Source organism: Mirounga angustirostris, unplaced genomic scaffold (assembly GCF_029215605.1).
Source record: "Mirounga angustirostris isolate CCGP_5_RB_7025 unplaced genomic scaffold, mMirAng1.0.hap1 SCAF_2, whole genome shotgun sequence".
Classification (NCBI taxonomy): domain Eukaryota; kingdom Metazoa; phylum Chordata; class Mammalia; order Carnivora; family Phocidae; genus Mirounga; species Mirounga angustirostris.
The window spans coordinates 187,282,654-187,309,492 of NW_026991710.1; the positions used below are offsets into that span (position 1 = coordinate 187,282,654).

General features: G+C 46.0%; 1 protein-coding gene across 4 annotated transcripts in view; it reads left to right on the forward strand.

Annotated features, from left to right (window-relative positions):
- IRF2 (interferon regulatory factor 2) overlaps nt 1-26,839 on the forward strand; it is an 81,630-nt gene that overhangs the window by 42,364 nt on the left and 12,427 nt on the right. For all 4 annotated transcript variants that reach the window (XM_054508560.2, XM_045879631.2, XM_045879629.3 and 1 more), the window contains exons 3-6: nt 6,214-6,313; nt 7,521-7,697; nt 7,977-8,023; nt 17,200-17,317. In XM_054508560.2, coding sequence (XP_054364535.1) covers nt 6,214-6,313; nt 7,521-7,697; nt 7,977-8,023; nt 17,200-17,317 — 442 coding nt within the window. The remainder of the gene's footprint in view (nt 1-6,213; nt 6,314-7,520; nt 7,698-7,976; nt 8,024-17,199; nt 17,318-26,839) is intronic.

The window sequence follows — 26,839 nt, forward strand, 5'->3', positions numbered from 1 at the left end:
CACTCCCCGCTTCCCACAAAAGGTATATCCACGTTCTAGCCCCCGGAAACTGTGGATACGTCCTTACTGGGAAAAAGGGTCTTTGGAGAAAGTGAAGGATCTCAGGATTACCCCAGATTATCTGGCTGGGCCAGTCTGATGACGAGTGTCCGTATAAGACAAGAACAGAAGGCCATGTGGAGACAGAGGTAGAGAGATTGCAGAGATGCAGCCACAAGCCAAGGACACCCGGGACCACCAGAAGTCAGAAGTGTCCAGGAAAGATTGTCTTTACAGCCTCTGAAGGGAATGTGGCCCTGCCGACATCGTGGTTCTAGATTTCCAGCCTCCAGAACTGTGGTAGGATAGATTTCTGTGGTTGTAAGCAGCCCAGTTTGTGGCAGTTGGTTATGATAGCTCTGGGAAACAAACACACCCTCTTACGGTTGCTTCCTCACCGGGACTCTCCATTAAGACACCTCTTCTTCCATCCACTTTGTCCGTGTTTTTCTGATAGACGACTGGAAAGGGAATGGATTCCTTTTTGTACAGCTGCATACTTGGCCCCTCGTAGGTGGCCCTTGCTGCTGAGCTTCACTCAGCCGGCTCTTGGCTTGTGAGTTCTCTTTCCTGGTAAGGACAGAACGGAGACCCCTTACCTACCTGGTCTGGCTGCTCAGCCTGAGGCAGATGACACGTCTCAGGAGGCCCCTGGCACAGGAGGCCATGGGCACCCAGTAGGGCAGGCGGCCCACGGGCCTGGGCGGAGTGTGCATGCAGCTCTGTCCATGCTCGTGGGCAGGGCTGTCCCAGTCATTGTGGACCTCGGGTGGCGTCAGGGACATCTCTCCATACCTACACCTCCTCAGGCCATCTTTTCATAGGTCTCTGTTAACTTAGGCTTTGGCACTCATCTGCCCACACAAATATTTCACTGGAGACCTTACTATTATTTCCTTCTCTTTTTTTAAAGATTTTATTTATTTATTTGAGAGAGAGAGAGAGCAGGGGGAGGGGCAGACGGAGAGGGAGAAGCAGGCTTCCCGCTGAGCAGGGAGCCCGACGCAGGGCTCGATCCCAGGACCCTGAGATCATGACCTGAGCCCAAGGCAGATGCTTAACCTACGGAGCCACCCAGGCACCCCCTGTTATTTCCTTCTTATTCAGAAGCATTCTGCCTAAGAGAATCCCTGCTTGTGTGTTCAGTGGTTTGAGATCGCTGTAAAATCTCTTCTCCCACTGAAGGCTGGTTATAACTCAGGAAACTGTCTGTGGGGCTTTGTTACTACTCACTTACGCCTTAGCTGCCTTATTCAGAATGTGTTGGTGTTGGTGGTGAAGTCCTCTGTGCTGGAAAGCCCCGGGGGGCAGGCCAGGGATGTCGTGATTGTTGCCGCTCGCAGGCTCGGTGCGAGGCCTCCTGCCAGACCCTTAGGAAGTCCTAGGTGAATACTGTTCCATGAGTGAATGGGAGAATGATATGTGCTTGAAGAGGAGTGACATGGGTGACCGTGTCTTTGTTCTGTTGAGATCATCGGACTTGAGAACATTGGGTCGGCAGTTGTCATGTTTCTCTCAAGTGGAGAGTCCATCATATTCGGGACATTCTTAGTAAGAGACAGAGCAGTGGTTAATGAATGCCTTAAATTGGTTTCCATCTCTTATTCTCAGTACATGTTGAGGAGGATGGTGATGGCATGTGTCCTCTGAAGGAGCCGTGAGGAAGTTTGGGGAAGCAGCCTCAGCACAAGCTCTGGCAGAAGGCCTAGGCTTGGGCCCGTTCCTTTTTATTATGAGTATTTGCAAACATACATGGCAGGTGTGAACAGTCTAATGGCTAGAAAGAATAGTATAGCAAATTCTCATGTAGTTTCCAAATTCGCATCCAGATTTAAAAATCATTGACATTTAAAATATTTGTGTGTGTGTGTGTCATTTGAAAGCAACTCCCTGCCTGTGTACATCTGTAAGACTTAAGACTATTTTCTGCATATTCACAATACCATTATAAATTGAATAACCATAAATTACTCATCGTTAATCATAACTTTTATTTTTTTATTTTTTATTTTTTAAAGATTTTATTTATTTATTTGAGAGAGAGAGAAAGAGAGAGAGCACACGAGAGGGGGGAGGGTCAGAGGGAGAAGCAGACTCCCTGCCGAGCAGGGAGCCCGATGCGGGACTCGATCCCGGGACTCCAGGATCATGACCTGAGCCGAAGGCAGTCGCTTAACCAACTGAGCCACCCAGGCGCCCTAATCATAACTTTTAATATCATCCCTGTACCATCCATATTCAGAATGCCTTGCGTACTCCCCAGAATGTGTTTTTCTAATTGATTTGTTCCGTCAGAATCCAGAGAAGGCTGTTCTGACTCAAAGTGTCCCCTGATTGTCCTGATTATGAACAGTAGCCCCTCCTTTTTTTTTTTCCCTTCTTGCCTTTGACTTGTCGAAGAGGCCAGGTCCGTGCTGGATTGGTCCAAATGCTTGCTTGTGGTCTCTCTGGGCCATTTCTTGAGGAAGGAAGGAGGCAGCCACAACCAGGTTCATTGTTTCTCCTGTAGCTCTGATAGATTCCCACTCTGGTTATGGATGCGCTCCTTGCACGTGGGAGATCAGCCTGGACCCTGGGGGCCTGAGGCCAGTCCCCAAGCACCCGAGGCCATCACCAGTTAGTTTCAGACCATATCCTTCTGTTCACTTTGAAAGCAGGCTTGTGCTTGTGTAAATGTCAGACCGTCTCAGAACAAGGTTAGGAGTCCTAGCAAAAATAGCAGAGTAAATTGGAACATCTTATAAATACTGGGGGAGAGAAGAGGCAGAGGAGGTGAAGAGAGCTAGTTGCCTCTTGGGGCCCAGGTACCTTCTGCATTTCTCAAGATAATCTTAAATGTTCTTCGCAACTTAAGCACTGCTTCTCTCTCCTTCCCTCAGGTGGGCAGAGTCCTGTCTCTCTATAAACATTGGTAGAGTCTGGACATGCTGTCCCTCCAAACATGGTGTGCACAGCCTATGTGGATGGGGCGCTCAGGGCTTCTGATGGCACAGACTGATGGCCCAGAGTCTACACAGACACAACGCGACGCTGTCACCATCCCTAATAGGACACACTGATCAATGACCAGAATGTTTACTGGTCAGAATCTCTTCCGGCTTTAAAATGAGTCTCACCTTCTTTATCTTTCAGCATCGTCTTAAAAAAAAAAAAAAAAGATACATGTGATATGTTTATTAGCAGTTTATTTTTTGCAATATGAAAAACTAGTTGAAAGTGACATGTGTGGTTTCTTTTTAATTTACCACTTTAATTATTTTTTTTAAAGATTTTATTTATTTATTTGACAGAGAGAGACACAGCAAGAGAGGGGACAGAACACAAGCAGGGGGAGTGGGAGAGGGAGAAGCAGGCTTCCCGCCGAGCAGGGAGCCCGATGCAGGGCTCGATCCCAGGACCCTGGGATCATGAACTGAGCCGAAGGCAGATCCTTAACGACTGAGCCACCCAGGCGCCCCACCACTTTAACTGTTTTTAAATGTGCAATTCAGTGACATTGTCTACTCACAATGTTATATACAGTCATCACCACTAGAATTCCAGAATTATCATCACCCCAAAAGGAAACAGTTGGCCATTGAGCAGTCACTTTCCATTGCAAAGCATTTCAAATCCTTTCCTTGTGCAAGGCATCCACTAATCTGCTTTCTGTCTCTTTGGATTTGCCTTTTCTGCTCATTTCACATAAATGGAACCATTCAATATGTGGCCTTATGTAGAAAGCTTCTTTCACTTAGCATGATGTTCAAGGTTCATTCATGTTGTGGCACCTGTCAACACCGCATTCCTTTTTGTGACCGAATAATATTCTATTTATGCATGTACAACATTCCCTTTATCCATTCATCAGTTGATGGACATTTGGCTGTTATGAGCAGTGATGTTATGAACATTTACGTATAAATACTTGTTTCAACGCCTGTTTGTAAGTCGCTGAGTGAAATTACTGGGTCATGTGGGCACTCTCTGTTTAACTTTTTGGGTAATAGCCAAATTGATTTCCATAGCATCTACACTGGGTGACATTCCCACCAGCAGTGTAGGAAGGATCCAGTTTCTCCACATCCTTACCACCAACTTTTTATTTATTTATTTATTTATTTATTTATTTATTTATTTATTTATTTATTTATATTATTTTATTCTAGCTACCTGGGGGTATAGGAAATGGTATCTTGTTGTTTTGATTTCCATTGGCCTAATGATTCACGATGTTGGGTGTCTTCATGTGCTTATTGGCCATTTATTTATCTTCTTTTGAGAAAGGTCCACTCAGACCTTTTGCCCAGGAAAGAGGATCCATGGATGCATGGTGGATAATTGCTAGGTTTAGTCATTATGTTTGTGGATTCGTGATTTGGGCAGAGTTTCTATGAGACTTGATTTGGTAGGTGTGCGTGTGAGAGCACACATGTGTGCATGCAACTGCATGCATGCAGTGCTTGAAAAGATCTACTTATCAGCACCAACTTTGTGTTTTATGAGGTAGACTTTAGATTGTGTCCCCTCTGGAACTCCTCTGACCTACAAAAATGTGCAACAGCAGATTCTATAAAGGGTCTGCATCTTTAAGCGTAAACCTTCAGATCTGGTTGCACTTTCATGTGAACATCAAAAATTGCCATAAATGACTTTGCTCTCTGATTTTCATCTACATTAAAAAAATAAAATTTCACTCACTCCTTGGCTTATCACTGCTCTTTGGAAATGGCTAACCTGAAACCATGCTATCTCGGTGGATGATGCAGAATGAACAAGGAGGGGTTTATGAAAAGTCTCTCGCTTTCAGTTCTTTATTAACTGAGTTTTAAATACAGTAGAATTTTCCCTTTTAACAGTTTTTGGGGAACTCTTAAATATTCTGAAATATTTTTAGTTCAGGCTTCTGTAGAGGCATTGACTCCCTTTGGGGTCTGTTGGGACCCTTTCTGTCTTTCATTGGGTGAGACCAATATGGTGGAAAATCCCTACTGACATTTTCTTTCCTTTCCCAGATCCTCATACCTAGAAACTACCTGAACTACCTTTAGGGCTTAAAAATACACAGTTTTCCTGGGCTTGGTTTCCACAGAAGTCAAGACAACAGATGTGTCATAGGATAGGAAATCTCCACTGGGAGACAATATGTGGTGTGATTAAGTGATTGAATATGGGATCCCGTGGCCTGGTTTTGAATTCAGACACTTGCTATGATCATTTCCTTGGCTGTGGAACTTAAGTCTGTTCCTCAGTTTCTTCAACTGTAAGGCAGAGATAATTACATACATGGAGCTCGGTAGGTTCTTGCAAAAAATGAAACTGAGACCACGTGAACCCGTGGGCAGTCACATGTAAAGAGCCACGAGAACTTAGTAAGTGCTGGGACTGTCGGGAGAGCTGGTTGAAGAAGTTGCATGTGAGTGTGACTTTGTTTCTAACATGCTGCTAGTTTCTAATCCTGTGTTTTAAATGCCAGGGTTGATTTAAGCTCTTTTGAGTTACCTCTTGAGCAGTAAGAGAGATGGAAAGGGCCTACTGTAAGAATTGTACCAAGGGACTTTACCTAGAAAAGTAGTATCATCTCCACACATTTAATACATCTTTGTTTGCACTTCTTGCTGTTTCCTGCAGGGCAGTAGACACTCAGGGGTTAGAAAATTAGACCAAATCTTCTTTTTCTGTTGGCTACCCAGTAGACTGAGGTATTGGATCCCTGTGGCAGTGACCTCAGATAACCCCGATTTCCCTTTAGCAGCACAAATGGGTGTAATTTTGGAAAGTTGCCTAAGTTTTAATTTACTTAAGGAACTGGAGTTCCTCTCTAGCAAATGATGGAAATCAACGATAATCATAAGCATTAGAGGTTTTAGTCAGTGGCTAGTTCTCTGTGGTCCTTCAAGGAAAAATGGCACAAATAATGGAGCACATTGGCATATCCCCAAATCAACTCCTTTGACCTTGGAATGCATTCCTATTCTGCCAGACTCCATATGACTCTGAATCTCTCCCGAATAGACTGTCAAGATCTGGGGCCTAGTGGGGAGGCGGGTTTGGTTCCTAGTGGATTTTACTGTAGACACTCAGCAAACCCGGTGTCACTTAATAGAGAATCTTACTGGATAGGACATAAGAACCTTCTGTTAAAGATGGCTTGAATTCCATGGCTGCAGTCCTTTTTTTTTTTTTTTTTTTTAGGAAAAGAAGATTTTCCAGATCCCCTGGATGCACGCGGCTAGACATGGGTGGGATGTGGAAAAAGATGCACCACTCTTTAGGAACTGGGCAATCCATACAGGTATTAAAGCCCCCTGCATCATCTATAGAAGCAGAAATTGTTGTTTATTGTTACTTTCATGGCTTCATTTGTTTTAAAAGATTTTATTTATTTATTTGGGTGAGAGAGAGAGAGAAAACAAGTGGGCGGGGGAGGGGCAGAGGGAGAGGTTAGAAGCAGGCTCCCCGCTGAGCAAGGAGCCCGATGTGGGGCTCGATCCCAGGGTCCTGGGATCATGACCTGAGCCAAAAGCAGATGCTTAACCCACTGAGCCACCCAGGTGCCCCATTGCTATCTTTTTTTTTTTTTTTGAGATACAATGGACAAATAAAATTGTAAGATATTTAAAAGTGTACCATGTGATGATTTGATGTATGCGTTGTGAAAAGGTTCCCCCCATCAAATTAATTAATACATCCATCACCTCTCATATTTACCTTTTACTGCTTTTGGTTTTGGTGCGAGCACCTTGACGTTCTACTCTCTTAACAAATTTCGATTATGCAATACAGTGTTAACCATTTAAAAAAATTTTTTTTACTACATACATGTGGCTTATGGTCTCATGAAAATAGCTCTGAAAAATCTGTGGCGTGTCCCCAGGCACATCCAGGACACGTGGGGCCCAAACTCCATCACTCAGAAGTGATGCTTTGCCCATCCTATAGAAACTTAGTCCTTAAATTTCCTGTGAGTGTGGGATTCTGATTATGTTCCCCAGAAACGTACTTGTTCTGGAGTGGTAAACTTGGTTTGCATTTATCTCTTCAAAAGATAGTCAAGAATATATTTATTTATAATTGAATTTAAGTAGGGAGCGCTATTTACAGGAAGAGACTTTTTACTAGTATTTGAAAGTCAGATGGAAAAGGGACACTCTAGTTTACCTGGGCTTGAAGGCCTCCCCAACCTGCCAGCTTTCTCAGTTACTTACCTTGAGTCTCCGTTCTACCATTATCAATTTTTTCTCAAGCTGTTAGGTAGAGCCTGGGTGACCAGTTTGTCCCAGTTTGCCCAGAACGGTCCAGGTTTTAAAACAAAAATTCTCACATCCCAGGAATTCGGTCTTGGTCCCAGGCAAACCAGGACGGTTGGTCACTGTAGTAACCTGGAATTGAGAAGGGATCTCTGCACTACCTGGCCGGCAAGCCTATGTTTCCAGAAACTTCTCCTCTCTATTTTTTCTCCTTCTTTTTCTTAACCTTCATTCTTTTGGCTATTTTGTTAGGAAAGCATCAACCAGGAGTAGATAAACCTGATCCAAAAACATGGAAGGCGAATTTTCGATGTGCCATGAACTCCTTGCCCGACATTGAAGAAGTCAAGGATAAAAGTATAAAGAAGGGAAACAATGCATTCAGAGTGTACCGGATGTTGCCCTTATCTGAGCGACCTTCTAAGAAAGGTAGATATTTACTGCCTAAAACAATGGTCACATAGTATATATCGTAGTACCTCCGAGGATAGAACACTTATTCACACTGTGGATGATAGTTCTCCCTTTGCCTGGCTGGGGGAAGTGACCGTTAGGTCACCGAAGGCGGTCGGAGAAACATGTAGAATTTTGACCATGTGTGGATTAAAGCATGCATGGGTTCATCGAGAGTTCCAGAAAGAAGTGAGGGGAAAATGTTCTCTGTACATTCCTCATGAATTAACCCCAGACTATTTTTTGTTGCCACAGGAAAGAAACCAAAGACAGAAAAAGAAGACAGAGTTAAGCACATCAAGGTAATCTTTGGTTGTTCAGAGAGAAAGCCAAAGTTGTGACCATATTAATGATTCCTGTTCTGTCTCATAAAACCAAGTAATGTGACCTCTGTGATTTAGTCTTTCTTCTTTGGCTCTTTTGTTTTATGTGCTCTTCGTGTCTCCTCTTTGGCTTGTCCCCTCAAGCAGACTCTGGTACACGTATCCCCTGCCTAATCCAATTTCACTGAGCAGTTTATGAATGAAGTCACAAATTCACACTGAGCTGGACTCCAACCTCCATCTGGTCCCCACGACTGTTGCCAGCTGGTCCCTTAGTTCTAGCTGAGCTCCAGCAACCAGCTCCTATCTGATCATATTAAGTATGTTTCCAGGCTATTAAATAGATCTTAAAATCTATTAAGTATTATATACTTACATTAAAATGCATCACCTATGTGTTATGCTTATATTCCATGACAGGCCCCAAGGTTGGGGGCATGGAGGTCCGTTTGAACACCCTATTAGTGTGGTTCTCACTAGCCTCTCTCTGCCTCACCTCAGAACTAACTCTCACGACTCCCCAGGCCTTTCCATAGGGATGTGTGTGCGTGAGCCTTTCAGTAGGCTGTGTGGTCTGGAATCCCCTGCAGAGTGAGGATCTTTGTGCCTAGATGGCTTGGCCCTTGTTTAATAGTCAGAGAATAGCCAAAACCTGTGCAAAATTGAGGATGAGCTTCAGTTGCTGAGCGAAGAGCAGACACTACCCTCCCCCGCCTACAGACCGTCAGAAAGAAGGTCATCAGATTGTCCTAGGGTTCACGGCACTCCATTTGCAGAGGGAGAAACTGAGGTTCAAGGGAGTTGACTGATGTGGGCCCAAGGGCGGTGGCACACATGGCCAAAGTTGCGTGGTCGCTGAGAACTGAACTTAAAGACGATGCCAAGTGCTCTGATTCCTAACCCAGAATTGCTGTCAGAGGAACAACCCCAACTGTCCAGACAACACGATGTTTAAAAACAATCCAGTTAGTCCAAATAGACAAAATACAACAATATTTACTTCTGATAGAAAGTTAGACTTGTGAAGGTAGATAGAATTTGAGGGACAGCTGAGATAACCTGTTAAAGTTTCGGGAGTATTCACCTTCCCTTCAAAGTGGAAAACAATTATTTTCAGCAAAATATTTCATTAGTGACACGTCCAGTTTCACTCTAAATATTTTTAGTTTGCGACTTATTTTAAATACAGCACAGTACTGAGGCCTAATTTTGTTTTAACTTTTTTATTGTGGAAAAATTTTAGGCACACAGGAAGGAGACACCCGAGGAGAATTTGCTCTGTGACCATCACCCCAATTTCCACATTAATCAGCTCGTGGCAGTTTTGTTTCAGGGGTGGGTGCCGCCATCCACGTCCCTCCAGCCCATAGGAATGACCGATACTTGGCCATTTTTGACTCACAAAACCATTTCATATGGTTCAGCGCACTATTCTGAAGCAAATCCCACATCGTATCACTTCCCCCCCATAATTATTTTAGTATATACCTTCAAAATATGGGAACTCTTTAAAAATAACACAGTATCATTACTGCATCTGAAGAATTAACAGTAATTTCTCAATCTCGTCAAATATCCAGTCAGTGTTCAGATTCCCAGCTGTCTCATAAATGATGTCATTTTTATACAGTCTGTTTATTTGAATTAAAATCCATATAAGGTTCACATATTATGATTTGGGGGTTATGTCTCTTATATATATATATATATATTTTTAAAGATTTTATTTATTTATTTGAGAGAGAGAGAATGAGAGACAGAGAGCACGAGAGGGAAGAGGGCAGAGGGAGAAGCAGAACCCCCCCGCTGAGCAAGGAGCCCGATGTGGGACTCGATCCCGGGACTCCAGGATCATGACCTGAGCCGAAGGCAGTCGCTTAACCAACTGAGCCACCCAGGCGCCCCTATATTTTTTTATTTTATTTTATTTTATTTTTAAATTTTTTAAAAAGATTTCATTTATTCATGAGAGACAGAGAAAGAGAGGGAGGCAGAGGGAGAGGGAGAAGCGGGCTCCCCATGGAGCAGGGAGCCTGATGCAGGACTCGATCCCAGGACCCTGGGATCATGACCTGAGCCAAAGGCAGACACTTACCGACTGAGCCACCCAGGCACCCCTCTTACATTTTTTCTTAATCTATAGGTCTCCTTTAACATCACTTTTTAAAAAATTTATTTTTCCTTGCAACTGAAAAAAAAAACAAACTAGTTATTAGTTGTATCAAGTGTCCCAGAGTTTGGATTTCTTTCTAGGGCCTACTTTTCAATGGGTGTTGTTTAGTCAGAAAAGTATGACTTCCCCACAAATAGGTGACTGAAGAATTTGCTACAATCTTGAGTATGACTATGTCATATTTACAACTATTTTCATAGCATCTAGCTCAATGCCTGGTACAGAACTGATCGCTAAATAGATGCATAAATAAATACAACGTGTGAGGCAGGAGCGGGGGTTTTACATCGCTGTGCAGATTTAATTTCATAATCTCAGTTAACACACAGTGAGAATGGAGTAACCGACGTTCACTTTCAACAAACCTTGCTCAAACATACCTTCCATACCCCATTGATTATCAGATGCCAATAATAAGAGAACACCATTAGTTTAGGTATGTCTAAGCAAGAAAAACTGCTTACAATGAAACCATGGCCCACAGTTGATTACAAGGCACATTCCATTTTAGGGCTGTGGACATCCGAGGAGGTGCGCATTTTAGAATTGATGACACCGGGTGTTCTTATAAGCACAGGACATGGCGGTGTCTTCCAGATGGGCCACTCAGTTGAGCAGGTTGTGGAAGGGACAGCCCCGGGTGAGGCTTGGCCATGGTGGCCCAGGGAAGCAAGTGAGAGCTTCCTTCTTAGATGGAACTGTGTGAGTCAAGTTCCATCCCAGCAAAGTGTATATTGTGAAATCCTCCGGTGACGGCATTTATGGTTAATACCTGAGACTTGTCCCTCAGAGGGACATTGTTCCTTCAGCAGAAGGCAGGCAATTCATCAGAAGGAAACACAGCCTCACTTTTGACTTTAAATCTGCTTGCATCTGTCCCACAGTATAGCCTCAGAATGTCGGTAAAGCCAGTAGCCTTCCCAAGCTCTGTGGCTCAGGACAGCTAATGCCATAGCGTTCGTGAAGTGTTTCAGTAGAATGTTTTCCAAGAGAACTCTCCAGCTTGCCCAGAATTGTACAGTTAAAAGACTTTATCCTTACTGAGCTATTAATACATTACTTTTTGTTGTCACCACGCCCAAGCTCTGAGTTAATATGTGCCATGCAAATGTGCAGCAGGAGAGACCAGATAGGCTTCTTCCACTAAGAATGTTTGACTTGTGTGGAGGAACCAGGTGGGAAAATTTGCTATTGAGACAAGCTCCTCCCAATCTTTATTCAGTTCGAGTTGAAGTTTTAACTAGCAAATGATGTTTAGAACATGTGGGCTGAGTGTCAGAATTTTTCTGGGGTCACTCAGGCAGTTTATCTCCATGCTATATGTTCCCTCAGCAAATAGCTTCCCCGAGACTGGGAAACTGAGGCCTACTGGCCACGTAGTAGGTGCAGAAACTCTGCCTCAATATGCTTCGATGTTCTCTGTGAATATATATGCTCTGAACTCAGTGAGCTGGGTTTTACTTGAGCCGGGCCTTGCCTGTGTGGAGGTGTCTGGTCACCTGAGGAAATAAGACTAAGACCCACAATAGTGAACAATACTATATTATGCGTCATGAGTGCATGTAGTGTTTCAAAAAAATGTCACGGGGCCAAGATCAGGAAGGAGAGGAGGGGGTAAACAGAGGGGTGGTAGCTGCCATCTTTGAGCCCCTACCAAGTTCTGAGCTCTAATTAATATGTCATCTAGCTTTTCCTGGGGTGGGCAGGTCATGTCCTGTTTGCATATGAGGAATGGGAAGCACAGGGGGGTGAGTAATTTCTCCAAGGTAGCGCTGCTGGGATTTGAATCCAGGTCAGTCCAGCTCCAAAACCCACACTCTTTCACCACATCTGGTGCCTCTTGGTCTTTTGGAAACTGTGGGACCTGAGCCAGGCTTTGGGGCATGGATCGAGTAACATGGAGGTCAGTCCCCAGCACCGGGAGCATCACATGAAGGCCAGGAAGTTAGAGTTGCTGTTGGTCTTCCCTGGATGAGTCAGGAGACTGGCTTAATTAGAGCAGGAGTCTATGTTGTGAGGCAACAGTGGGAAACAAAAGACCGTGGGTGGGGAGGATTAGAAATTAATTCTTCCCACCTCCTAGGATTGTTTGCCGATGAAACATGCACACTTTGAAACTATAAAGTGCTTCCAGATCAAAGCCTTGGTGCTATGTGATGGGAACTATATTCGAGGAGGGTCTCTCAAGTCACCTGGTAGGGAGCAGGCCCGGTCTGTATTCGTTCTGAACGAAGACCTCTGGGTAGAAGTTATGGAAAAGCAGGTACTGGTTTTTAGCAGAACCTTCTAATCCAGCTGTTGGCTCTAACAGTGACTTGAGCTGGATTCAAAGCAACATGCTCCCTGTCCCTGTCCAAAGACCACGTCTCAGGGCTGGTACTGGAGCGATCCCGTCATTGGTTGGAAGAGGTCTTCAGTTTTTGAAACTTTATCAGATGGAAACACACACTGGCAGCCCACTTGAAATACAGATAGAATCAGAGCTGCCCGGGATGGAGCAGGAGAGAGGGCTTGCCTACCTCCTTCCACTCCTGGTGGCTCTTGAGGGTACTGCTCAGAGTCTGAAGACTGGGTGGCTGAACAACCTCGATGGGTGATGTTGTGAAATGGGGCTTGGTTGAACTCCTTGGGTAGGAGTGGAGCATGATGGAGTTGATATTTGATATTTAAGGGGGGAGGTCTTTCTCATGGTGGTAGGAAGGAACGGAGGGGAGAAGAGCACAGTGGCAAGTGTAGATGAAGATGGTGGCCCTCGGCACCGAGAGGGGAAGACGCTGGAGAGGATACAGAGGATGTACATGGGAGTGGATCAAAGTTTCAAGCCTCCGAGAAGGGAATGTTGGGAGGGGAGCATGCTTTGTGAAGAAGAGGATGAGTTTAACTTGGAATGTGTTGAGTGTGACATAACAGAGCGCTCTGAAGCAAATGTCAGGTAGAAAGTGGGATCTAATGGGCCCAGAGCTCAGGTAAGTGTGGGAGCGCAGGGGTGTGGTCATGTACTCTGGAACGATACTGGAGGCCTTGACAGCAGATGTCTTCTCCAAGGAGAAGCTGTATGAGAGGAATATGGAGACCCAAGCACAAGACGAAGAGGAAAGGGAGCCAAGGAGAGAAGTCAAAGGGGGGTTGCAATGAGAGTAGGAAGAGAAGGAAGACGGTCTGGTTCCAGGGAAGGAAGGAAGGAGGGTGTTGTAGGACTGGGCAGGAGGCATCAACCTGTTTTACTAGTGGCCTCATTGTGTGGAGTGTGCAATCCCCTGGGCTACTTTTATTTTTTTAATTTTAATTTTTATTTTTAACTAGGCCCCACGCTAGGCTTGAACTCATGACCCTGAGATCAAGATCTGAGCTGAGATCAAGAGTCGGATGCTCAACCGACTGAGCCACCCAGGCACCCCATTCCTGGGCTACTTTTATGAAGCCCAGCTGTCAGCCTGAAATTTTATTTAGTAGAGAGACCTAGAGATGTCCTTAAATTTGGCTTTGAGGAGACTGGCTTTGCACAGATGAATTAGGGCATCTCTGGTAGCAGCGGGGCTCGGTCGTAGATGGAAAAGCTCCGACGGCCATTGTATTTTGCTTCAAGGAAAAGGACATCTAGACAAGGGGCTGTGGCACAGGGATGAGATGGAGTGGACTTGGAGCAGAGGCTGAGGGGCCCTTGCTATCCTCTGACTCAGGCCCACCCCCAAGCCCCTCCAGCAAGCACAGCTTTTGAGACCAACCAAGGATGTATTACGTTAGAGGTCTAAAGAGAGTGTGGCTCCTTCCCTTGGACTCTCTCTCTTGTGCCAGTTTGGTTTTGCCCCAAATCCCTTAAACTGCAGGCCGAGCTTTAGATTCTATACTGAGAAAAAAGGTTCTTGGGCATAAAGATTTGGCAGAGTTAATGCACCATGGAGGGGTCTGAACCTACGCATAGTCTTGGTTTTCTTTGGGTGGATTAGAAGCCAAAACTAGTTGATTCACAGGAGGGCCAATGATGTCTAAAGTCAGAAGGGGAACAGAAAGGAGGCTGGCTGAGGATTAATCAGGCCAGGGCATGGTACAAGGCAGGGGACAGAGCGGGAGTGGGTACCATACAGGACCAGGAGACGCCGGACAAAGACCTCTCTGCGCATGTTTCGTAGAGAACTGTGCACCCCTTTTCTTAATTTGAGTTCCTTGCTTTAAAAAAAAAAAAAAAAAAGGTATATGGTCGAGGTTTGACTAAGTACAGTGAAGATCCTTGTTTTGCACCCTGAGTGGAGACCTTTCGGAGAGATGCTGGCTACATCTCACTGAACAGTTTACCACACTGGCCTTCCAGAATGATAGTAACCAAGAGATGGTTTGCACTGAAGACTTCAGAAGCAACAGGGCATTTTTTGAAGTGGGGTGGGAGGAGCAAAACCATGTCCGAAATAGTCCGACGCGGCCTCCATTGGTAGAACGCACCGTTCTAGTAGAGAAGTAGCACAGGACACGAGGTAGGGATGGGGTGGGGAGGAAAACCATGTGGAAAACAGTTCTGTCTGAATCTCTGTTGGGATTTGTGCAGGGTCCATTAAGGCAGAAAGCTCCTGGAATAGGCTCATGTTGCATGACCAAAGACTGAGTTCAGTTCTTATATCTCCTTAGGCTAGAAGTAGTGTGATCTTGGAAAATTAATTTAGTCTCTGAGTCATAGTTTTCTCAAGTGGAAAGTGATAGAGGTATCACTTGCCACTAATTAAATGGTAGATCATGTGAAACACTTAGAGGCCTTCAGTTGAGATCAGAATAATTTAGGTTTTTAAATATATGCAAGTCTGACTGCCTCATTATTTTTATCAGAAACCTAGAAGCAGAATGAGTTAAAAAAAAAAAAAAACTTGACAACAAAAGAAACCCATACAGATTAGCAGGTCTTTTCATAATTCCTTCAGATGTTCTGTAGGTGGTTCCTTTGGGGCAGTCGAGGAAAAGGAAGTGGCAGAATGAAATGGGGGGCATGACGGGGGGACGGAGGGAGACATGGAAAAGGAGCCCTCGAGTAGGCAGCGAGAGAGACTGGTGCCACGAGAAGGCAGAGAAGTATAATAACGATGGACAGTCATGTTTTCGAGAGGGACAGTGCAGTCCTTCCTCCCTGTTGGATGTCAGTGTGTGGGGTTGAGGGACGGGACCTGAGGACAGGTCATTGTACTTGAGAGCAGTTTTATTGGCCTTATTTATTTATGCTTGGCTAATGGGAAGCGTTAACTTGGTAGTAAGTGCCAGGTGCCTATTTATCTCATTTAATCTTCACGCCATCCCGGGGAGGTGGGTCCATTGCCGTCCTCAGTTTATCGTTGTCTGCAGAGCCCTGGAAGAGGCTCTAAGAGGGTTAAATCAGGTCCTGCATCCAGCCTGAGGTGGAGAAGCCAGGCTCCGACCCCTGCATGACTGCAGAGCCTGACAGACAACAGGCTTGTCATTACCAGCCCCGCAGGAGCCTGGAGCCTGAGGCCGTGGCTGGAGTGGCGGCCAGACTGACCACAGGCTCTAACACAGGCATGGGGGAGGAGGAGAAAGGTTGGAGACTCAAGTCACAGGCAAGGGGCTTTTCCCCAGAAAGGCCTCCTAAAAGGGGGAAATGCAAGGTGCTGCAGGAGAAAGGAGTAAAGACTCCGCCCAGGGGGACTGGCCTGGGCCCTGGGCCCCTCCTCTGTTTGCCCTTTGGTGCCTCTTGTCAGCATGCATGTGGGACTTTTTTAGGACTGAGCTGTATACTGAAGTGATGTCTTCCAAGTTACAGTTCATTATCATGATGGGAGTTTGCCAGGTTGGGATCATGAAGGAGGAGGTAACTTCCCCCTCCTTCCCTATGTGGCTCCCCTAAGATTTTGGGTGTGTGTGGGGTGCTCATCACTGATTCCAGGTAGCACATAAATAAACTGATAAGAACACCCCGCATGCCTTAGAGATGCCCACCACTCTGGATTTTTCAAAGCACAGGCATATCTACCTCTAATGATCTTCTGCTCCCATCTTGTGTTCTTTCTGCCCCCACTCTCCATCTTGGTTTCCCAAAGGAGCTGTCCTGTGTGGCTTTTTTTGTCTGACTCGATTGCTATCCTAGACGCAGATGCAATCTTACCTTGAGGAAAAGCTCTCATCAACATGCTGAAAGTCAATGTGGACCTCAGGACTGGCTCCCCCAAAGTCGGTTGGCTCTCTCAGAGGTTGGAGGGTTCCAGGGCTCTTGAATAAAGCAGAAGTAAGAGCTACACTAAGGACGAGGAACTTGATGCATCGTTTCATTAGTATGAACGAGTAGCCTTTCGGCCTATTTGGGACATTCAGACACTCGAAAGACATTTGTGTGAAGCCATGGGCGTGGGATTGCCCAGCTGGACTCCACCGGGGGAGGGGACCTTCTGCGCAGTCTGGCCCATGTTACCGGCCTCCCGCCCAGTGACGGGTGCTCAGGTGGCCAGGGTCCAGGGCAAACCTTATCTGAGGAGAAATCATTCTCCTCGGGAGGAAAGTCCCCTGGCTTCCTGTTCTTGGTCCAGGGGGAGGCAGACCTTTTCCTCAGAAATCACTGTAAAGGAAGTGGCATGAGTCCTTCCTTAGGAAGCCAGGAGTTGACCCTTCTGAGCACTCCCTCCCTCGGAGAAGAAAGAACTGGAAACTAGGCACACGGTTCTTTCCACAGACAGTTATGCAGCCCTGCTGAACCCCCAAACTACCGCCTACAGGTGTAAGCCTCTCATAAAAGCAAACCAGATGTGCTCCTACCCTTTCCTCAAAGGAAAATGAAAGTAGGCAAATACCTGGCAGTATATTATCCGTGCAGAAATGTGCTGCTTTAGCTTCAGGCTGATTTAAATTAGTAGGGAATGCATTCAGGGGATGAACGTGACCCTAGCAGTAAAAATAAATAAATAAATAAAAGTAGACAGAGGATAGAATTTAAGCTAAGAAAAAGGAGGGGAAAGGAAGTGTTCTCAATTCTTTTTTCTTTTCTTCTTCCTAGCAAGAACCAGTTGAGTCATCTTTGGGGCTTAGTAATGGAGTAAGTGATCTTTCTCCTGAGTATGCCGTCCTGACTTCAGCTATAAAAAATGAAGTGGATAGTACGGTGAACATCATAGGTAAACTGTTTTGACATCTCATTTTTTATCTACACAAGCAGCCCCCTGGGGTCTAAAATTTGTAAAACGTGATTTGAAATAACATAGTCAGTGGGAGGAGGTCTTGGAACCATCTCAACATGCAAAGTTCCAGCCCCCAGGTTTCAGGGCTGAAGAATAAAGGCCCTTGAGGATCAGAGAAAGGAACTTTTGATGGGTCAGCCTCAAGAAAATAGGCCAAGAGTGACTTCCCAGGAGACTCCAGTAGATGAAATGGGTTTTCCCCCCCCAGTGGCTCATGATTAGCGGTTCTCCATCTTTCAATAAGCGGTCACATGGACAAAAGTGTTATCCTTTGAACTGGGGAATAAGGAGAGGGAAGACTGTCCTCATGGGTCCTCTCAGAACCTGGTCGGTGGCATAACCTGCCACAAAAGTGGCGCTCATCTTACAAATGAAGGAACTGAGGCACAGAGACCTGTGGCCAAACGGCATGTTTTGATTCCACAAAGATTCTTGAGCACCTTCCACAGACCAGACTCAGTGCTAGAAATAGGTTGGGGAACAGGACAGGCCCCATCCCTAGTTCCATGGAAGGAGACAGTCCCGAGTTCATGGAAGGAGACAGTAAACAAATACGGCCATAGGTAACTACAGTGCTAGCATGTGTGGAAAATGCTGCAAAGAAAAGAACAAGGGAGAATGTCTGGGGCCAGATTTAGATGGGAGGCTTCTGGAAGCTTCTGGAAGGAGTGGCATTTCCTCCTAAGTGGGTGGGTGAGGGGGAGCCCCGGGACTGCCAGACGTGGACCCCCACGTAGGAACCCCCTTGGAGGGCTAAGGAAGTCCAGAGTGGGGGTGACCCTGGGGAGAGGGCACGAGGGTCTGTCAGAGAGGGATGGAAGGTGGGGTCCTGGGGACTTTTCCGGCCACGGGAAAGGACATTGGGTTTTATTCCTGAACTGCTGGAGGATATGTTTCAAAAAAATTTTTTTTTTAATTGAAGTATGAGAGACAGTCAAGTGCACAACTGTTTTACACACACACACGATGTAGACCCAATCCCTTGGAGGGTTTTAGGCAGGAGGGGGACCAGAGTGAATTTCATCTCAGCCGGATCCCACTGGGCCACGGCGCTGAGTGGATGGTGGAGGCCCTGCGGTGAGCTCGTCTTCCAGCTGCAGCCCCAGAATCCAGAACCAGGCTTTGCCCTCGGGCACCTTGTGGTCCATTAAACTTTCCTCCATTTTGTAGACTGTCAGGGCTTCTGTTGCTGGTAAGAACCAGGGAGATCATGAAGAACTAGGAGAGCCAACCTCCTGTCCAGATGCCTTCACTTCTGGACCCTCGGCTGAGTATGGACAGGAGGCCGCAGATGCTATAAATGTCAGTGTCACGGGCCCTCTTCTCCTGGGTTTTGGAGTTGGGAAGTAGGCTGATGTACGAGGGCACTCCCTTGAACGCTGAGGGCTTTGGCAGAGGGCAGTGTGAGGGAAGGATGGGGGCCTGTGGCTGCCAGGCCGCGCTCCCCTCAGTGTAGCAAAGGCCTCAGAGACACAGTGTCTTCTCACTTCTGCTGGGAAGTGAGGCCTCACCTGACCAACGCTCCCCTCCTGGGTTCTCATCTGTCTCCGTCTCCTCAGCGGGCAGCCTCTGGAAAGCCTTGCCCATTCAGTCCTGTAAAAAAAAAAAAGAAAAGAAAGAGAAAAGAAAATGTTTGTCAAGACTCCAGGCACCTTTTCTTAAGATTCAGCTGTGTCGAGTGAGCTGGTTGGTTCTGAGCTCTCCTTCATGTATGAGGTGACTTCAACCTCGGATAAAATGGCGAACAAAAGTCACAGTAGTACAGCGTTTTCTTTACCTTTTTTTTTTTTTTTTTAAACACATCTGGTTGAGTCTTTGGCATGTAAATTCTCTGTCAGGTTGATTGTTCTTTGCCCTTTGGTATGATTGCTGCTATTGGGGTTGGTGCTAATTTAATAAGTCGTTACTTCCGGGGCAAAGACGGATGCCCAGTTTGGTTAGAAAATCACCTGCTGGATTAAATGAGTCTTTTCCTTGGCCTAATAATAAAATAATAAAGGAAGGCATAAAAGGAGTTTGAATATGTCTAATTAGTTGGTGGCCCTTACAAAGGTATATATATATAATAATACACCAAGTGGATCCATGCAAGTATTTTAAAGAAGGGGGTAATTTGTAATCATTGTTAACAGTAGCACTACCTTGGATTTTAAACCCTTCATAGAGCTTTTGTCTTCACTCCCACGGTGACCATTAATTAGCTATCCCTAGCCTCTGTGATTTGTGGACAGAGGTGAGAAACACAGGGATTCTGACTCCAAGGCCATGGTGGAATTTGAGAGATTCTCTCTCATCCTTTTGAAAATGACACCATTTCTTGCTTTCAGTTCATGTGTCTCTGAGCCCGGAGTTCAGTCCAGTTTTGTCTTCAGGCACCAAGAAAAAAGCTTCCAGGTGTTTTTCTTTCTGCTTTTAGAAGCAGGTACATGGATAAGATTTAAATTGGGAACTGAAATGAGTGTTTTGTAGCCGTTTTTCACATGGTCTTTCGGTTCTTAGCGAGGGAAATGGATTGAAAATCCATAAGTTAATTCAGCAGAGGCCAGCCGCCCAGTACATTTTTGTTCCAGGCAGGGTGGAGGCTATTGTGAGTGAATCCAGTAAGTGGACGAAACGGGGAATCCAGTAAGTGGACAAAACAGTGGCCCCAACCCGGGAACTCTTGCTTGATGGCTGCTGTGGTTTACTTTTATCCTTGCCACGGATGATACAGCAGGAACACGCACACACAGGCACACACGTGTGGCTGTCAGCGGGCTGGCCGCTGGTCTTGCTGTCGTCTTGTCCTTAACAGCTCAAGGCACTTTCCGATTTAGCCAGTTGTGCTGAGACCCCCCAAAAGGAGCGCGGTGTCTCAGCACTTAAGATGTGTCTTCGAGGGGCGCCTGGGTGGCTCAGTTGGTTAAGCGACTGCCTTCGGCTCGGGTCATGATCCTGGAGTCCCGGGATCGAGTCCCGCATCGGGCTCTCTGCTCGGTGGGGAGTCTGCTTCTCCCTCTGACCCTCCTCCCTCTTATGCTCTCTGTCTCTCATTCTCTCTCTCAAATAAATAAATAAAATCTTTAAAAAAAAAAAAGTTGTGTCTTCGAATGTTCTGTCTCTCCTGGATGATTAAACGGCCCAGGTGAGCACGCCCAAAGACCTAACCCTGCTTTGCTTTGAAGGGTGGCAGAAAAAAAAGAAAATTCCTTATTTTTATTTTTACTTTTCTTTAGCATTGAATTCTTTTTTGCATATGGTGACTTCTGTTTTGAGGAAGCGGAAGACGCCAGCAACATGTTGAATTGTTCTGACAATAGCCTGTTGGCGTCTTGCCCAGGTTAGCATGCTTTTGCTGAGCTGAATCGAAACCATCTCCAGGCCAGTGTAAAAAGTTTGCAGGTGCGGACGCTCAGTCTGACTTGCCTAGGCAGTGCTTTATAAGCCCATTGTGTTTCTCGATAAAAGGTAACCCCACCCTTCAAGAAAGCAAAGATTGCTGTGAACAGGGAGGCTATTCATCATTCCCAAGTCAAGCAAGCAATCCTTAGTGACTAGACATATAGCCATTAGGAAATAACGCAATTTGGATTTTTGTCTGCCCACAGTGCACCTTATAGGATGTACTTTTTTTTTTTTTTTTGGTAATGACTTCGAAAGTAAGTCATTCAAGTCATTCAAGCTGACTTGAAAAGTAAAGCTTGAGGAGCTCTTTTAGACAAGCTTAGAAACTCAGGTATAGCCAGGGAGGACTTGCAGTTGCAAAAAGAACAGATTCACAATGTAGAGACCACCTTCGGGTCACCCCGAGGGCCTCGTGGTAATGACTCAAGGTTGGCAGCCTCTGACCCCAGAATTCATAATGATTTGCGGATGGCCAGAAGTGATGCTAGGCTGTAGAACTGTGTCTTCATCTTTTTCCAACCCCTTTGTTCACTCTTCTTTTTTGCTCTTTTTCCTGGTGCTTAAGATGTAAAAAAAAAAAAAAAAATCCCTCTACAAGATAAATAATAGCTTGAGGTGGATCTTTAGATGGAAGGCCCCCCCTCATTAGGGGGAGGGAGTGAAGGTCTTCCATGCTCCTTCTCGGTGGGCTGTGTGCCGTGCCTCGTGCCTTCTTCGGGGAGGGCTGAGCTCTTTGCCTGTCTGGAGACAAAGCATCCAATTTTACCAGTACTCCTAGAAAACTCTGAGCAATAGGAAACTCCATGTGAGATGTGAAACCCAAATGTCACAATATACCCAGACCTAGAACCGAGAGTACACCTTATTTTTCTTCAGGGGACCGGACCTGGGGAAGCCTGGTCACAGAGGTGAGACTGCATGGGATTCTCTCAGTTGCCATGTGCCAACACGAGCCTTGGTAGTAGTTTGGCTATTGCCTTTCAACCTTGAGAAGTTTTTATTTGCCCAAGAAGCCTGCCATCTTTTTTTATGAGGCTATATATTTCTCACCTTCCCCTCTCCCTTGCCACCACCTCATTTATAATTAACCATCAGATCCTTCTGTCTCCCCTCATATTTCTCAAATCCAGCCCCTTCTTTCTCTTTTTGATATTACCCCCAGTCACCTTCACTCTTGCCAGGGCTCTCCTTCCATTCTGCCCCCTCCCCATTCATTCTCCACATGGAGGGATTTTTTTTTTTTTAATTTTTAATTTTTTAAATTTTTTAAAAGATTTTATTTATTTATTTGAGAGTGAGAGAAAGAGCACAAGCAGTGGGAGGGGCAAAAAGAGGGAGAGGCAGACTCCCTGATGAGTAGGGAGCCCCATGCGGGGCTTGATCCCAGGACCCTGGGATCATGACCTGAGCTGAAGGCAGACGCTTAACCGACTGAGCCACCCAGGCACCCCGGGATTTTGTTTTTTAAATGCCAGTCTCACCATCATGTCACCATTGCCCCTAGATCAAAGACCCGAGTCTCTCTCGTGTCCCAAGAGTCCTGCTACCTGGTCCCTGCCGACCTCTTTTATATTTGTTTTTGAACTTGAATTAGTCTGAACATTTTGACTTCCATGGGCCTATCCTTCCAGAAAGCGAAGTGGGCTGTGTGTGTTGCCCTTGTGGAGCGGCCGTGAGGGCTCGTCCACACAGCACAGAGAGACATGGACATTTGGTAGCTCCCTAGCCTCTCTGAGACTCGATTTCCTGAAATATAAAATGGAAATAATAGTAATACTGATCCTGCCTACCTCCCAGGGTTGTTGGGAGCACAAAATGAGCGTAATGGAAAAATCACTGTGTAGTTAGAGGGTGGTAAAATAATATTATGATTATGATATTATCAAAATCATATTAAAATGTATTTGAGTAGGGAAGGTAGCCTCCATCTGGGCTGCATTGTCAGTGCTAATATTAACAATTTCAATTCTCGAACTTTTGGATAGGATCAAGAAGAAACTTCTCTCCCTAGTACTGTGGATAGCCTGATTTTCTATGCCCGCTGATAAGCTTTATGCTCAACCCTACAGCCACCTGGGTGACCTTGGCAGTCTATCTGGCCTCTCTGGGTTTCCAGCATCCTTTAGCTATAAAGTAGTAGGACCACCCCACTCCCCTTCCAGAGCCCCTTGTTTTCATTTCTAATAGTCTTTGCTCTTAAGAGCTTTCTGGGAAGCATGGGGGCAACTGCTTTCTCAGGTGGAGGCCTACATTAAGTCAGCAATTGTTAATAAAGTTAGAATGACCTTTTAAGGAACCAAACTGGTTCATCAGTAAGCAGCCATGAATAATATTGTTGCAATTCTTAGCAACTAGGTCTAGATAAAATTACATTCCTGTGGGTGACTCTTTTCCTGATGGGCTGACCTGATGTGCTGGAGAAGCTTAGTGGATTCCTAGCTCCTCTAACCATTGGAGAATTTCCTTGGCACCCAATATAGAGCTGCTGAAAAGCCGTTTCACTACTGGTTATGAGCCCAGAGTCTCAGTAAGGTGAGATTCCTAAGTTTTTATCCTCAGATGGGCTTAGAAAGCCAGGAGCAGCCCGGTGGGAACTTGATGAGCTCTTTCGGTTGGGGAGACCTCCCTGCAGAGTATTTGAGTTGAGCCTCGGGGTCAGGGAGAGTGGAATTTGATTCCTGGTTCTGCCACTTACTGGCCGTCTGACCTTGAATTAATATTTAACTCTCCACGATGCCTTTCCTCATGTCTAGAATGGGGACGATAATTGTACCTTCCTCAGGGCGTCGTGGAGTCTTCCAGGTGGGAGGTCAGGGCTGAGTGGGAAAGGCAAAGGTAAGTGCTCAGGAAGTGTTTGGTTTTGTTACTATTATTTATCAGTCAGGGTACTCGGGTGCCCCACACGGTGGCAATTTTTTTTTTTAAGATTTTATTTATTTATTTGAGAAGGAGGGAGAGAGAAAGAGAGCACAAGCAGGGGGGCGGCAGGCAGAGGCAGAGGGAGAAGCAGACTCCCCGCTGAGCAGGGAGCCCGATGTGGGGCTCAATCCCAGGACTCCGAGATCATTACCTGAGCCGAAGGCAGACGCTTAACCAACTGAGCCACCCGGGCGCCCCGCATGGTATCACTTCTGACTTGATTTGCTGTAGCAGATTGCTAACAGTTGGCTATGTGAGTGTCTTTTTGACTGTCAGGAGTCAGTGTTACTGTCCATGTTGTCACTTGGGACAAAGGCTGGTGGTTCAGGGAACTCATGAGTGAGAGAGAGATCGGTCAGTTGATTGGGGCTAGTGCCTAAAGTGCATCCAGAGAGCATCTCAGACGTTGGGAATTCCTTGCTTCTCCTTTGGGCTTGCAGCTTGTGAGTTGGGCCCCCAGTGATGTTCAGATGTTAAGTGAAATAGCGTAAAATGAACCCCTTTTGGTATACAGTTCTGTGAGTTTTGACAGAAGCATGTACAACCACCACTATATTCAAGACCCAGGACATTTTATCAACCCCAAACATTTCCTCCCCTTACCCCCAGCTTCGGGCAACTACGGCCCCCTCTGTCTCCATCACTTCATCTAGGTTCTGAAAAGCCCCCTTGCCAGAAGTCTTGAAATTTGCTAGGAAGCATTCACTGTCACACGCGGTGTTTCCAAGTGGTCGTGATCTCCTGCGGGACTCTGGCTGTGGTCGGTGGGCCTCGGTCTGTCCACTCGTCGGTTTGTTTAGCAGAGCTTCATGGAGCTGCCCGCGGGCGTAAGCCATGAGCCTGTGCTGGGAGTTGGTACAGGAGGTTCTAATCCCAGTTCTCAACTCTCTCAGGAGCCACCACTTGGTTGGGACAGGAGGCACACAAATAAAAAGTTAAAGGGAGATATATAGAATTAACTTGCGATATGAGGCAGAAAGTCAGGAAGTGGGACAAGGTTGTGTCACGTTGTAGTTTCGGCCGAGCAGTGGGGACAGTGAGGGGGAGACGCTCTGGAAGGAGAGGACCGTCTGTTCTGGGGTGGCCAGGAGAAGGCTCAGAAAGACAGAGGCATTCTGAATACTGCCTCTTGCTCACCCTCCCCTTCCAACCCATGTGTTACTGCCTCAATGAAGCCTTTGATTCCTCGGACTGGAAAAAAATACTCCACTTTCTCAACTCTTTTCATGTGGCCTCTCCCCGGCCCCCTTCCCTTCTTTTTCTTTTCACAACTGTCCCAAACTTAACCTCTAGAGCATCCTGTGCTGGCCCGGAGCCCTCCCAGAGTTCTCACAAACCAGGCCCTTGACTGGATTGATCGTGCTCTGCCCCTCCTCGTACTTGACAACAACGTCTCTTACAAAGTAGGTGCTCAGTAAATCTTCCGTGCGTTGAATGACTGACTGAGCTGGGCGTTGTGGGGGAAAAGCAGCGAGGGGGAGAATTCCTGGTCAGAGCAAGGGGCTGTTGGGACAGGAAGACATTTGAGCTGCTGCCATCGTGTGTGCTCGCAGCTCGCTTGCTGTCTACTTGGAACGACAGGGCAAGAGAGAATTGAACTTTGGAGAACTGGAAGTTAGAGTGGCTTTGATTTTTTTTTTTTTTTTATTTGAGAGAGAGAGAATGAGAGACAGAGAGCATGAGAGGGAGGAGGGTCAGAGGGAGAAGCAGACTCCCTGCCGAGCAGGGAGCCCGATGCGGGACTCGATCCCGGGACTCCAGGATCATGACCTGAGCCGAAGGCAGTCGCTTAACCAACTGAGCCACCCAGGCACCCCAGAGTGGCTTTGATTTAAATCGAATTTATAGAAGACCTTAACTGCCTTAGTGGGCAGGCTATCGCTTACAGCCAGCCCCTCCTCAGACACATGCATGTGCACATGCGCGCGTGCCCCATTTGGTTTCTACCTGCCACCGGCTTTTAGGATTTGGGAAATCTTGTTTTCCTGCCATTTTATCTTCCGTGGGAGAAGAGGCAGAAGAGACTTGAGAGAGGTCAGTGTCGGCGCTCAGTCTGTGTCTGGTGAAAGGCATAATTGATGCTCTTCATGCTCAAATAGGTAGTCCAAAGGACAAAATAAGAATTTGGGAGTCTGCCTGCCATATATAGCCTGCCTTCCTCTTCTTTAATTTTATCCCCTCCAGGAGAAGCTAAACAACATTCCGTTTCCCTTCCTCTCTGAATGCCATGGCTTTCTGGATGGTTATCACATCCCCACATCTCCTTCCCCCAGCCTCTTGGGTGCCTTCCCTCTCTTCATTCCAGAACTCGAGAATTCTCACTCCCCTCTCAAGCCTTCTCTGAACAGAATCAGGTCATGTTTTCTCTACCTCATGCTTGTCATTTCATCTCTCTCCAGAAAGTAATTAAAACAGGAACTCATTTATAAACAAAAATACTGGAGCAATTAAAATGCCGAGCTGTTAAGACAAGAACTTGCCCATCATGGTGGCAAACTTCTCAAGAAGATTGAACGCAATGGCCATTTTGCCTAAACTGATGGTCGAGAAAATGTGAGGGACGGGGAGCCCTGCACAGAACCTGAGCTGTGTGACTTTGGGGAAATTAATCTACCTCTCTGTGCCTGAGCTTCTTAATTGATAAAAGGATTAGGACGGCTTGCCTGTCATTCTCCTGGGTGGAAATGTTAAACTAACATACACAGGCATGAGTAAAACGTTGATTATGGTGGCAAAATATTTTGAGGCCCTTGGGAAAACATTGCTATTCCTTTGTTGTTTCCATTTCTTTATCGATGCCGGTTTTCAGGGATATTTCAGTCAATTGCCAACAGAAGTCTAAGGCCAGTTCTGTTTAAAAGTGGGGGAGGGCATTAGGAGCATTCAGATTAAAACCACAATGAGATACCAGTACACGCCTTTCTGAGTGGCTGAAGTAGGAAAAGAGCGACAACACCAAAAGCTGGTGAGAATGTGCCTGAATTAGGTTGTCCATACATTGCTGGGAATGTGGAACTGTATAGCCATGCCAAGCGGTGGTTCGGCAGTTTCTTGTAAAATGGAACATGAAGTTACCATGTGATCCAGTGATTGCACTCTTGGGCGTTTATCCCAGGGAAATGGAAACTTACATTCATATAAAACCTGTACCCAACT